Source organism: Crinia signifera, chromosome 6 (assembly GCF_055691185.1).
Source record: "Crinia signifera chromosome 6, ASM5569118v1, whole genome shotgun sequence".
In the NCBI taxonomy this organism is placed as follows: domain Eukaryota; kingdom Metazoa; phylum Chordata; class Amphibia; order Anura; family Myobatrachidae; genus Crinia; species Crinia signifera.
Window position 1 is genome coordinate 255,497,651 of NC_139222.1, and position 14,307 is coordinate 255,511,957.

At 45.5% G+C, this 14,307-nt stretch overlaps 2 protein-coding genes across 2 annotated transcripts in view; both read right to left on the reverse strand.

The window, feature by feature from the left end:
* Positions 1-14,307, reverse strand: part of LOC146009228 (alpha-2-macroglobulin-like) — a 193,172-nt gene that overhangs the window by 97,169 nt on the left and 81,696 nt on the right. The window lies entirely within an intron of this gene.
* Positions 2,899-5,615, reverse strand: LOC146009236 (uncharacterized). Its single transcript, XM_083149398.1, has 3 exons — positions 4,926-5,615; positions 4,344-4,418; positions 2,899-4,166 (listed from the first exon to the last, which is right to left on the reverse strand). The coding sequence occupies exons 1-3, from the start codon at positions 5,608-5,610 to the stop codon at positions 3,472-3,474; spliced, it is 1,455 nt and encodes a 484-aa protein (XP_083005524.1). The 5' UTR covers positions 5,611-5,615; the 3' UTR covers positions 2,899-3,471.

Genomic DNA, 14,307 nt, shown 5'->3' on the forward strand with positions numbered 1-14,307 from the left:
TTCTCGGCGGTACCGTGCTAGGGTGTACCTGGACTCCCTCTCCAGGGGCTGGCTGGCAACTTTTAGCCTAGGGGGCAAGTCCAGAGCACTGGCCCATAATCAGCCAAGTCACCGTCGGAAGGAATGCTTTTGCGCGCCGTAGGCGCGCCGAAAAATTAGGGGCGTGGCCTATCATAAGGGGCGTTGCCTGTACCATGATTGTATTGTGTACCTGCAGATTGCACATTTTAGCGAACCTTGTAATACCCATTACACATAAAGCCACATGCCGTAATGCCAATTACACATTATGCTGAACACCATGATTGCCAGTTACACATTACGCCCAACACTGCGATGCTAATTACTCAATACACCGCACACTGTGATGCTAATTACACATTATGCTGCACACCTTGATGCCCATTACACCCCATACTGTGATGGCAATTACCCAATGCTCCCCACACCGTAATGTCCATTACGCCCCATACCATGATGCCCATTACACCGCACAATGTGATGTCCACAGTGCCAGATATGCCCCCACAGTGCAAGATATTCCGCCACAGTACCAAATACACATATGCCCCCACAGTGCCAGACACAAATGCCGCCACAGTGCCAGATATTCTGCCACAGTGCCAAATACGCATATTCCTCCACAGTGCCAGATATGCCCCCAGAGTGCCAGAGACACATATGCCCCCACAGTGCCAGAGACACATATGCCCCCACAGTGCCAGAGACACATATTCCCCCACAGTGCCAAAGACACATATGCCCCCACAGTGCCAGATATGCCCCCACAGTGCCAGAGACACATATGCCCCCAGAGTGCCAGAGACACATATGCCCCCTCAGTGCCAGAGACACATATGCCCCCACAGTGCCAAAGACACATATGCCCCCACAGTGCCAGATATGCCCCCACAGTGCCAGATATGCCCCCACAGTGCCAGAGACACATATGCCCCCACAGTGCCAGATACACATATGCCCCCACAGTGCCAGATATGCCCCCACAGTGCCAAATACACATATGCCCCACAGTGCCACACATATGCCCCCACAGTGCCAAATACACATATGCCCCAACAGTGCCAGATACACATATGCCCCCACAGTGCCAAATACACATATGCCCCACTGTGCCAGATACACATATGCCCCCACAGTGCCAAATACATATATGCCCCCACAGTGCCAGATATGCCCCCCACAGTGCCAGATACACATATGCCCCCACACAGTGCCAGATATGCCCCCACACAGTGCCAGATATGCCCCCACACAGTGCCAGATATGCCCCCACACAGTGCCAGATATGCCCCCACACAGTGCCAGATATGCCCCCACAGTGACAGAAACACATATGCTGGGGTGAGGGAGGGGGGGGGGGAGAGCGCTTACCCACGCTAGCTGCGGGCCGTGCTGCGGCTGGATCAGCTTCTCCAGCCCTCCTGCGCTGGCCGCGGCTTCCAGAACACGGCCGCGGCTACAGGAAAATGGCCGCCGGCCTCCTGCACTGAGAACATGTCCTCAGTGCAGGGGGCCGGCGGCCATTTTCCTGTAGCCGCGGCCGTGTTCTGTAAGCCGCGGCCAGTGCAGGAGGGCTGGAGAAGCTGATCCAGCCGCAGCACGGCCCGCAGCCAGTGGGTGGGTAAGCGGCCCGGGGGGCATATGGCACTCTGCCCCCCGGCCCAGCCCGCCCCTGTCCCTCTCTGATCAACAGGTGGTGGACATGTTTAGGTTGAACCGACAGAACCTGTTGAACTTATATGAGCAGGTGAGAGATGATTTGGACCCTTGTTGGGGGGCCAACTATGCAGTGTCTGGGCTGCAGAAATTAATGTGCGCCCTCCACTTGTTTGCCACAGGCTCCACTCAGTCTGTGAGCTCATGGGCCTTGGGGGTGTCACAAGCCACTTTCTCTAAACATTTTTCTCAAGTGTTAAATGCATTAAAGAAGCTGTGGCGCACATATATCACATTCCCACGTTGTGAGTCAGAGTGGCAGGACCTGAAGGTGGCATTCTATCGGCTCTCAGCATTTCCAAATGTGCTGGGACCCATAGACTGCACCCACATTGGGATTCGGGCCCCGCACGTGATGGAGCATGTCTATGTTAATCGCAGGGGCAGACATTCCCTCAATGTGCAGGTGGTCTGCGATGCCAACCTCAGAATTCTCAGTGTGGTTGCAGGCTACCCCGGGAACTGCCATGATGCCTACATCCTGCGGCACTCAGCTCTCTGGGACCATTTCCACAACAACACCATGCCAGAGGGCTGGCTACTTGGTAAGTCACTTACCACTGTTTACATGATGTTTGCTTACCTATGTCTTTACCTTTAACATCCATGTGTGGAACCTTCTAATCAAGAGTCATTTCTGTTGTAATTGTTTATACCAGCCCAAACAATGTAGTATAGGCTGCTACTATTATGTACCAATTACCCACATGATATGTGACCACACAAATCCCTTTACATGTTAGGTGACTCAGGATATGGGTGTCATTCGTGGCTCATGACACCTCTGCGGAACCCACAAAGCCCTGCACAGCACCGCTACAATGCTGCACATATTGCTACCCGCATTGTAGTGGAACGCACCTTTGGGGTGCTGAAAAGCCGATTTCGGTGTTTGGACAGGTCAGCAGGTATACTGCTATACCACCCTGCCAAAGTGGTTTTGGTTGTCCAGGCTTGCTGCATGCTGCATATCATAGCTTTGGGTCAGCCAAATTATGTTGATGTGGCCCCTGCAGCAGTCGTACAGGAAGCTCAAACTACTGATGTTGTAGTGCGAGGTACACAGAGGGGGGATGTGGTTCATACACGGATGATCCGGCAGCATTTCACAGGTAATTTGTGTGTGTACAATGATTATTAATGGCGAACCTGTAACACACATACATTGGTAACATTACATTTTTCCCTGTCCATGTTAATTGCCCAGAAGCAGACCAACAATAATGGCCAACCCCTGCAAGCTACCCCACCACAGCATACTTTATGGCTGGCAACATGATAACACCTATAACAATGTCAAGTAAGTACTGTAGTTTTCTGTGTGTACAAATGTTGGCAACTACAAATTAACATAGGCTTAATGGATGGAGGTGACATGGATCATTGATCTCAGGTGCGTGAAATGTTGCAAAACAAGTGGCGCCTACATACAGTATGCAATTCCCAATGCTTATCCCCTTCAAATGTGACTATTTCCTTAAAATCCCATTACTAATAAGCACACACAACCCAAAGTCCCGTGGCTGCTAAAATGTCACTAGTTGACAATACATAATAGAACAGTGTGGGTAATCTTTTGTAAAAAATGACAACAAGTTTGCTGGATGCAAATAATTTTTACTTGCAGAAACATTTAGCCATAGGCCATAGCATATGAAACATTTGCAGGAACAATCACTGCAACAGTGAATGAAAAAAAGAATAAACATGATACACATGTAAATGCAAAGAAGATTATTCATGTTTAAATACTGCCCGGGTATTCGCACCCTTACCAGTAGTGGCACCACCACCCCTAGTACGGACACTACGCCGTGGGGGAGTAGTGGGGGACCCACTCATGGGTGTGGAGGATACACTACTGCTTTGGGTAGATGTGGTTTGGTGCTGACCTAACAAAGTAGTTGCACTGAGGCTGATTTGCGTTTGTAGGGACATCAACGCAGTTGTTTGGCCATTAATTGCTTGGTTCTGTTTAACCATATTGGCATTTAGACCTCTTAAATTAGTAGTTTGACCCTGAATGGCTTGGCCAATTTCTGCTAAGCGTGTGTCTAATGTAGAGACAAGACGAATTTGTGTCCCTACATTAGCCCGCACACTTTGAGAAATTCGTCTCATTTGCAGTGCTATGTTCCGCACATACCCCTTCACCGTTTCTAGTTGAGTGGTCTGCACCTCCATAAAAGCGAGTTGTTTCCCCTTACAAATATGGATGGATTGCGCCAACTCCTCCGCACTAGTGGGAGTGTTGGTGGCTGCAATGCTTGGGGGCTGCTGCCTATGTGACTGCGTATAGGGGGCCTCATTGACTGGGTGTGCTTGGTTTTGTGCAGGCTCCAACAATGTCACCATCTCCAGTATGATTTCACTCATGTCGTCCATATTTTGCATGGGATCCGTTGGTTCAGGCATTGGTTGTGAAGGACCTACACATGAGAAAAGAGTGGTAAGTATGCTATGCAGATTGGTGTATGGTGGGTCATGTTACCTTAGTTGGAATGGTTAGGTGTTGCTCATGCATTATGCATTGGCACAGGCTACTGTGGTGGGGACAGGCATGTGTGAATTGTGCAATGTGTGTGTGTAACATTATGATATCGCACCTGCAGACTGGACAGTGTGACCAATCGGATGTGGCTGATGTTGGTCAACAGCGGGCTGGGACTCCAGAGCTGGAGCTGTTTGAAAGAAGAAGACATTTTCTATTATTATAATTTGCACCTAACTGGCACTTTTCCAAATATGCAGATAAAAACTTTACCTCCATCAAACTTTTAGACCCTGATATGATTACATAAGGAATGTGAAGCCTTTGAACTGAAGTGGTTATTTGAGTATTATGACTGTGAACGATATTTTTAATCCACTTGCAAATAACAGGAAAGATCAGCAGATTAGACATGTAAAAGTGACTGTAAAGTGCTTTTCCAAATACCCAGAGGATTAATATGGATTAACAATCAAGTACACTGCAGGCCTACAGTGTTTAGGACTGCACACATTAATTGGATCTGTGGAACTACATAACCCAGCAAAATGCAGAGTCCATTATTTAGCAATGCAAGGTAGCAAAATGTGATTTTGCTGGGATATGTAGCAATCTTTTGGACACATAAAGCATAGCAGCATTATAGCATGCGCACATGAGATACCAAAATGTTACATTGACATGTGTGGACACTTACCAGTTGGCGGTGGAGTGGGGGGCCTGTCTGTGTCGGCAATGTGGATGCCGGGAAGCACCTCTGGTGGGATGATTCGGCGTAGCAGCCTCTCATAGGCCTTAAAGCGGACCTCCTGCCTAGGGCCACCTCCTGTGCGACAGGCCTCTTTCTTCTCCAGGGCAAGCTTGGCTTTGAGGAGGCGCTTGATGTCATTGTATCGCTTTTTGACGTTGCGCACACTCCTCTTGTGTGTGCTAACTGCATTTACCGCGGAGGTGATACTGTCCCACATCCCCTTCTTCCTTGCCACACTTGTGCGATGATGGTGAGGACCAAGTAGGCGGTCATACAGGGGCAGGAGTGCACGCACCAGGGCCATATTCTCCTCATATGAGAACCTGACTTTCCTCCCACTAGCTGTACGAGCTGCATCATCCTCCTCCACATTTCCAGCCTCACCCTCTTCCTCCTCCTCCTCCTGTCCTGGTTCTTCCCCCAGCACCTCGAAGTCAGCTTCCTCTGCCTCCTGCACAGGCCAGTCCACCTCAGAGAAATCCCCCTCTTGCAGTTCCTCCTCTGTGTGCCTGGCACTCTGTTCCTCCTGTGAGGACACTTGGCTTGTGCCTGCTTCCTCCTCATCCTCCATAGCCACCTGCTCAGCTTCCACCATGTGGCCTCTCCCTGGCGCAGCTCTTGGTGGGAGCATGCTGGCTCTCCCTGTCCTGCCTCTGGCAGTGCTGGCTCTCACTCCCCTACCTCTCCCAGTGGTTGGGGTGTTGGGGCCCAAGCTGGCTGTCCCTCTGCCTCCTCTGCACCTTACAAAACCTCCTCCTCTCCATCTCGAACGCCTTACTCCCTTTCAAAGGATAAAATGGCGTCTGCGCCCCTTTATATAGGGGGTGTGATGCGTATTGCAAGGGACTAAGGTGGGCCAATAGGTTAGCATGTTGTATGGGCTGATCAGGTGTATTGGTGTAAATCGCATTCCAGTTGGCCGCAAATAAGCACATGACCTAACCCGGAAATCGCACTTTTATGGCGTATTACTTAGACTCAATTCGCACCTTATCGCCATCTATCGCCATGTATCGCACTTTTCAGGCGGCTTTGCGCCAGCCATTCAATACGCGATTTCTGGGAAAAAATGCGATATAAAAAAATGGCGATACACGGCGATTTGAGTTTAAATCGCATTTTGACAAAAACGGTAAACACAATAAATCTCGCCCTTAGGGTGAGATTTAATAGAATGAGAGAATAAGAAAGTAAGAGATTTGGTGAGAAATCTCCAGTTTTTTAAAACGGCAATCATTTATACTGCAAAACCAGTTTGATTTTGAAGTATAAATGATTGCCGCTTTAAAAAAAAACTGGAAATTTCTCACCAAATCTCTCACATTCTGAATCTCTCATCCCATTAAATCTCACCCTTATTGACGCATATCATGAAGATATGCCCATACACACTAGGAGATTTTCATTTCAAAAGACTTTGCCAAAATCTCTGAAAGATCTTTCTATCACCAAAGCAAAGTACACACTGAGCTATTTTCCTTAAAGAGCAAGATATTTTCAGGAGACAAAAGAATTTTCTGAAAATCTTTAATTTTAAAAAGATATTTACATAATGTGCTAGGTTTGAGCAGGGGTATGAGCAGGGGCCCTTTAATTTCAGTGCATTTCTGTTCTTGGGGCCTGATTCAGAATTAATCGCTAGGCTGTGCATATTCGGAGCCCAGCGATCAGGTAAGGCCGCCCAGCCCCTTGCCGCCATAATATTCATTGGTGGGCAGTGGCTGTGGTGGTGCATACATTGCCGGCCTGCACCAGCAATGTATGCATTTCCACTATACCATAATATACAATGGTGAGCTGTGAAGTGATAACGCATACATTGTTGACCTGCAGCAGCAATGTATGCATTATTGCCATATTATACATTGGCGGGTGGGCAGTGGCTGCAGTAACGCTTACATTGCCGGCCTGCGCCAAAAATATATGTGTGGCATTTCTACCATTATATAAATTGGTGGGCAGTGGTGCCTATATATTTATTTATATATATAAAAGAAGAAGAAAGTTTCAGAGGGCGCTGAAGGATTGTTGAACAACTGTATTTAAGGGGTATTTAATACATAAAATATAAAATGACATAAAAATTGCCCTTTGGGCAAATAAGGCAAGTACAATCCACATATACTTTTTCGGAATATGTTAATATAACAGTATCTTTAGCAAATGGTCAACAAGTGTTAATCGGTCGATGTAGAGAGACCAACACGTTTCGTCATTACCATGACTTCATCAGGGGCAATTATAAATCGTTTGAATTAATTAGTTTCTATCCGTAGTGTAAATCCAATGTAGTATAAATAAAGAGCAGTCCGGTGTCAGAATGTCCAATATACATAGAGGGATTATCTGCTGATGAAATTCCTTCAGGGGATAAGATATATGCTCAGATGACCTGGAGATTTATGACCTTTAACACCACCAACTATAGTACAGTATATTGATTGAAGTGAAAGGTGTGTGCAGCCTGGGTCCATGCCTCACATTGGTGGCAGTGGTCTCACTTTAAAGATTGCTTTTATTATTATTTCTTCCCATCTTTTTTTTAGCAGCAGTGGAGCTTCAGCTGGGGACCTGGAGCTGTTGAGTGCAGGGGGAAGGGGGGTGGCCAGACGGATTTGGGAGCAGGCGGCTGGAAGGACTTGCGGGTGCCCAGACTGACGGGTGGACTGACTGATGGGTGGAGCGAGCGGGTGGCCGGATGTGCATCTTCTTCTCTTTGCTCCGTTTCCATGCAACGTGTTGATATGGAGCAGGGGCAGGGGGAGGGAGCAGGGGGAGGCAGCGGGGTGGTATGCGGGCTGAAAGCGGATGATATTTCAGCCCGCTGCATACACACACAGTGATGATGGATAAAAAAGCATCATCGATAGACATGCTGGTAAAACCAGCCGACGAGGGACCTCACTAGCGATGAAGCGGGAGTGTGCATCATCGCTAGTCGGCAATCTCTGGGGCATACACACTAGGCAATGTTCAGCTGAAAATCGCTCAAAACGGCTAAAATGAGCGATTTTCAACTGAAAATCATCTAGTGTGTGTGGGCTTTACGTTTACACAATTGTTCCTAAAATGATCACTGATTTGTCAGAGAATTGGCAAAATCCAACATGTTAAGAATCCCTGAATAACCAGTTCGGTACTTCTGTAGTTTCAGTTACGTAGTCAGCGTAGCGTCCCTGTCAGAATGAGCGTAATGTTCCCGGGCCAGCGTAGTTAAAAGTAGCGCAGTGTTTCCGCAAGCTTCCCAGTCAGAATCAGCATAGTGTAGTATTCCTGCGGCCGCTTAACGTATCCAGCGCCCCTGTCAGAATCAACGTAGTGGACTGTACCCGCGGCCAGCGTAGTCAGTAAGCAGTACGCAGTACATTGTGCGTAGTCAGTCAGTAGTATACATTGTGTCAGTTATGGCTGCTGACAAATTAACTATTTTTAACCTGCCGCAGACGGAGGAGGAGTCGTGAATTTCTTGCAGCTTCACCACTTTCTCGCTGAGACCAAGACGTGTCCTAATGGCCATACAATGTGACTGAATGTGAAGGAGCGGATGTGGCGCTGCCACATAAGAAGCTGCGGCAAAAAGGTTAGCGTCCGGGCCGCACAGTGGTTCCGTGGATGCCATCTCACGTTCATGACACTTATACGCTTTGTGACAAAGGAAAAAAATAAATAAAAGTATACAGCGCTTGGGTTAGTCTGAATAATAACCAATTACAATGGTGTAAGTAAATACAAATACATTTATTATATAAAAGTACATTAGAGAATTCTCTAAAAAAAGAAGAAAAAAAGAAAACATGGGGGATGTATTAGGTAAAAAGATTAAAAAAGAAGTCATGTGCATGCTTATATGCTCCAGACGAGGTAGAACAGGCAGTTCAGATAAGCCAAAATGTTTGGGTATAGTTACCAACGGTGGAGGTTAAGGGCCCCATACATCAGCAATTAATTGTGACAATTTTCAGATATGGAGATGATTGCCACAATTAATTTTAGATGTGTGGGCTCCCCCTTTTGGCAATCCCAATCAAAATCGCCAATCGATTGCTTAATCAGGTTTTTAAACATGTTTAATAATCTGGTATTATCTGCAGATCTTTTTTAGATGTGTGGGCATTCCCAATTCGTCTTCTTCATCTATTTACATTATGAACAGCTGAAATGACAATCGATTGGGGCAATTTCCAGATATGAAGATGCAATCTTTAGATGGAAAAATCTGCCGATCACTGAAATAAATCTGTAATGTGTGGGCAAAGTCAGATAGATTGTAAAATCCATTTATCTGGCCAAAATATCCCTATATCTGAAAATCCATAAATTGTGATTGCTGATGTATGGGGCCCATTAGCCAAGATGGTGGTTATATGCTTTGTGTTTTGTTGGGCGGAGGAGCTAACCAGCATCACGTTCTGTGAGCGTCATATGTCCATTTCTAAAAAAAACACTGTGTAGTATAACAACTATATGCGGGAGGCCTGCACCGTGGACCTAATGTCGCAGCCCCAACGCCGGATTGGCGGTCCAGGGAAAATAGTTGAGGTAGATGAGAGCCTCTTTGTACAGAGGAAAATTCATGTGGGATGCATGCTGCCTCAACAGTGGTTGTTTGGAGGCATTTCCAGAGACAACGGTGAGTGCTTCGTAACACCTGTTGAAAGATGTGATGCCAGCACCCTAATGGCCGCCATCAACAAATTCATCAAACTGGGGACGACTATATACTTGGATTGCTGGGTGCATATAACAACGAGAAGCTGGAGCAGGCAGGGTACCACCATGCACACGTGAACCATCGCTACAATTTTGTTGATCCGGACACTGGGGTTCACACCCAAAACATTGAACACCTTTGGGGATCGTGTAAGTGGTTTAACAAACGTCAAAGGGGCACTACGCGCCAGAATCTGGACTCCTACCTACAGGAATTTATTTGGCGAAAGACTGTGGTGCAGAAAACGCGTTCCATCGTATACTTTATGCCTTAAGTCTGCTCCCACAGACTGAGAAATTCGACGACACTTCTGCTGCAGTTTCTGTCAATGCAGATTCAGAAGAATAACTGTTTCATTTTTTTTCTTTCTTCTTAATAATTTCGATATTATTTTACTTTGTTAAATTGCGATCTTCATATTATTATTATTATTATTATTATTATTATTATTATTATTAACTAAAAACCAGTTACCAGTTAACACGTTAAAGTCGTCATTACTGTCTCAGATGTATGATATGGCAGGTGTGAATGTGTTCCTGAAACACCCACACTATCCACGCCAGCCCGAAGCTTGACGAGATCAGCGTGCCCCGTGAAGGGACGCGTTCCGCGTCCTCCTGACTTTTTCATACCCCCACTATCCACGTCGGCGTGGATTTGATGTTAGTGAGCAGCATGTAAACCGCGTCCTTCGGGCTCGGTGGCTCACTTCGCTTGCCACACTTTATAAAATAAACTCCACGCCGACGTGGATATTGGGGGTATGAAAAGGTCGGGAGGACGCGTAACACATCCCCTCGCGGGGCTCGCTGTGCTCGCCACGCTTCGGGCTGGCGTGGATAGTGTGGGTTTCAAATGGAGGCATTTGCCAGTATGTAACATGGAGCACTGGCAAATGCCTCCTTTATTGTGCACGAGATGCACTTGCGTCCGCACCCCCTCTTTGTGCAGGAGAGACACGCGCTACCGAACCCCTAACCCTGTCGGTAGGGTTGCTGTACCCTGCCGCAATAGTTACTCAGACACAGAAGCGTATCAGACGCTCCTGCGTCTCAGACAGATGGAGCGCCTCTCCGCCGGCATCCGCATGATCCCCTCTCCGCCGGATGCACTCAATAGGCTTACCAGGGACCCCGGGAACAGAGATGCAGTTCCCAGCAACAGTACGGTGAGTAGCTGCCTCACAGGGACACTACGCTGACTACGCGGGTTGCCGCGGAGTCACTACGCTAGCTACGCTAGGCAGCCGTGTGGCTACGCTGAAAACTTAGCTTAGGCTGCCGCCTGGAAACTTCACAAGTAAGGCAGCCGTTAGGCTACGCTATTTAACGTAGCTTCAAACGTATCGTAACCTGCCGCTGTGAAACTACACAAGTATTATACCAGTTCTAATAATTTGGGGGTCAGAATTGGCAAATCGAGGATTTCCAGCAATCTTACTGATGGTCTGACCCATGATCGACAAAAGGTTCAACTGCCCAAATTTATTGCAGATGTATGGGTTACAAAACCAAATATTTGTGGAAAGACAAAGCTTCCTACTTCCATAATGTACAGGAAATAAGTGAGGACATCATTTTTTTCAAATGACACTTTTGCATTCACCTTTTATTTTCTGTAGCCAGTGGCAGAACAACAATGCAAGGACTTCAGTTAATATGGGGCCCTGAGGTAACGAATCATGAATGATTCTGAACCCCTTGTTCCCGAGGCCTTGTGACACAACTAGTGAGAATATTGTATAATAAAATAACTCTGGGTAGTCTAAGGCAGGGGTGGCCAAACCAGTCCTCAAGATCTACTACAGTTCATGTTTTATAGACAACCTGTGGATGTGTAGAATGTGTCAGCTAGGAATGAATGCAGCACATTTGAAACTGTGACAGTTAGTAATGACTGAACCTGTGCTCCAGCTACGTGATTTGGGAAATGTGGACCATAGGTAAATATCGAGGACAGGATTGGACAGACATGGCCTGTGGGTTGGCTAATGCCATTGACCAATGGGAAGATTTCAAGTAGCACACAGCGTCACACTCTCCTGTGGCAGCCATTTTGTTACTAATACCCAGCATGAATACAAAGTATAAGGTTTTGTACAGTAGCTCTGGAATTTATGTGCAGTTACTAAATCTAAGCAGAATATATGACTTGATAAGCCTCATATAAGAAGTAACTAAATCAGAAGTATAGAAGACTCAATTGACCATGTGGAATTGTAATATGCATGAAAAGATATATTGATAAATATCCTTGAATCACACAGACAGGGCCGCCGACAGGGGGGTGCCCTTGGTACAGCTGCCCTGGTCCCTGCCCACAGAACCCCCCCGCACACTGCTGAGCCTCCCCCAACTGGTGCCGGCGGCCAGGCACGCACAATACACAGTGTGGGGGGGGAGGGGGGTTTGGCCGGAGGTATGGCGCTGTGCCGCTGGGGTCAGTAGGTCAGTCCTGGGCCCCAACATTTCTAGTGGCGGCCCTGCACACAGATAAAGGAGAAGGTATGGGGATGACACACGCAGTGACATGTGCCAGTGATCTGAGTGATGCTGTATCACTCAGCTCACTCGGCAAGATCGTTCAGAACACAATGATGACCAATACAATCGAAGAAGAAGAAAGAAATTGCACTATGGATGCACACCTAGAAAGATAATTTCTGTTTTAAAAGGGTTTGGTACTTTATTAAACTCGTTTTTAAGAAATAAGGAGGAGTTTATCCGTGTTCGTGGAATTTATAAGTTCACGGATGATCCCACCTTATTGATTGTGAAATAGGCAAGAATTAAAAAAGTTTAGACGCACATAAACAGACAGACGTATAATGTGATAGGCCGATTGGCACTTTATAAAGACTAGAAAGTGTGCATAAAGATTTAAAAAATAGGCTGTGTGTTCTATGTTACTGTTATAAGTTCATATAACGCCAAATAAACTCAGTAATTTTGTACAATCTTTGAGTGATACAAATTTTTCAAATAAATGACAATCTGTTTAAGACTGTGTCTATTGTATTACTCATATATTGGGTACTCCTTTCTTCTAATTTGTTTGTTACCACTTATTATGTAACAATTTATATGGAGGAATAGTTGTGCAGTTCTTATGCAGAGTCTTTTGTAATACTCTGCTGACCTCTTGTGGTTGTTCTGCACAATTTCAATTTATTTATACTGTTTTCATATGGCCATTGATACCTTCAAATAGGGTCCATGGTCATCTGATTTTATATGTCTGCTATATGGCAGTACCCAGCCGGATATTTTTACTTCATTAATTATTACACAGTTTTTCAGGGAATTCAGCTTTGGATTTCAGTGCTGTTTTTTACAGTATTTTTACCATATACTGGATTGTTAGATAAATACCGTAGTTGGTTTGTCTTTTATTTTGCTGAAAACAGCATATCAGTGGGCATGTTCTCTCACAACACGCCAAACCAAGATGCTGTTATTAGCACATACTGTAGATGCTGTGCTTTCCTTTGCAATGTGTATTAATGGTCGGCTGATCTTATGACAGTATATACAGATTTGGTGTTCTATACAGCCTGCTAATTCACCTTTCAAATGAGGGTGATAGCTCTATTAATCCTCTACATTAGTGATAGGAGACCGCTATCGTGGGACCATTGCCTAGTGGCCAATTTGTTATAACTTCATATTAATTCCCAATATGTGATTTATACTATCATTTATATGCTCTCTCACAGTATATATTTGATATTACCAACTGATGGTTGTTATGCACCCTTTGGGATTCAGTATAATTCTGATCCTGTTTTGTCTATTTAACAGGGTGAAAAGTTACTATCTGACATTAATGATAGTTTGCTGACCTCTGGTGGTTGATATGCAATATTACACCTATAGGTATTATGACCAGCAATTATAACAGCCTTAATTTTGGTTGGTATCAGATAATATAGATGTTAGGAATTGGATGTTTTAAATCAGGGGTTACCCCTTCCCTTAGAGGGGACAGAGGGCAAGCCCTTCACCAGGCAAAATGGTCCCCTGAGTTTGGCGTTTTAACTTTTATGATTAAATTCTCTACATTGAATTAATTAGTTACAATAACATTATTGACATAGATACACAGTAGCCTATTAAATTAATGTCGACACGTGTTTCACAAACATGCTTTCTCAAGACACAATGATGACCAGCAATGTGTGCTGAGCAATCTGGCAGTGTTCTCTGGTGATCTAAATAGATTTATACTGCATGCAGTAAAAATCTAGACAGGCGATAGCGACACGCCGGGCCACACATTGTTATGGCCCCTACACATGGAGCAATGTACGGTCAACTAAAAATAAGTCAGATGGCCAAGAAAAGGACACAAAATCACTATGTGTTTAGGTTCCAGTACATATTGAAGACTTGGATAATTAATTAAGGAGATTTATTTATTTATTATTTATTAACAGTTTCTTATATAGCGCATACATATTACGCAGCGCTTTACAGAGAATATTTGAACATTCACATCAGTCCCTGCCCCAGTGGAGCTTACAATCTATATTCCCTACCACAAGTACACGCACACACAGACATTCTAGGGTTGATTTTGTTAGAAGCCAATTAACCTATCTGTATATTTTAAGAT

Excerpts from the sequence above, each read along its gene's own strand:
- LOC146009236 (XM_083149398.1), bottom strand. The coding sequence starts at position 5,610 with ATGCTCCCACCAAGAGCTGCGCCAGGGAGAGGCCACATGGTGGAAGCT. Across the intron at positions 4,419-4,925 it reads CCCCACTCCACCGCCAACTG|CTCCAGCTCTGGAGTCCCAG; the intron begins GTAAGTGTCCAC and ends TCTTTCAAACAG. Across the intron at positions 4,167-4,343 it reads TCACACTGTCCAGTCTGCAG|GTCCTTCACAACCAATGCCT; the intron begins GTGCGATATCAT and ends TCTCATGTGTAG.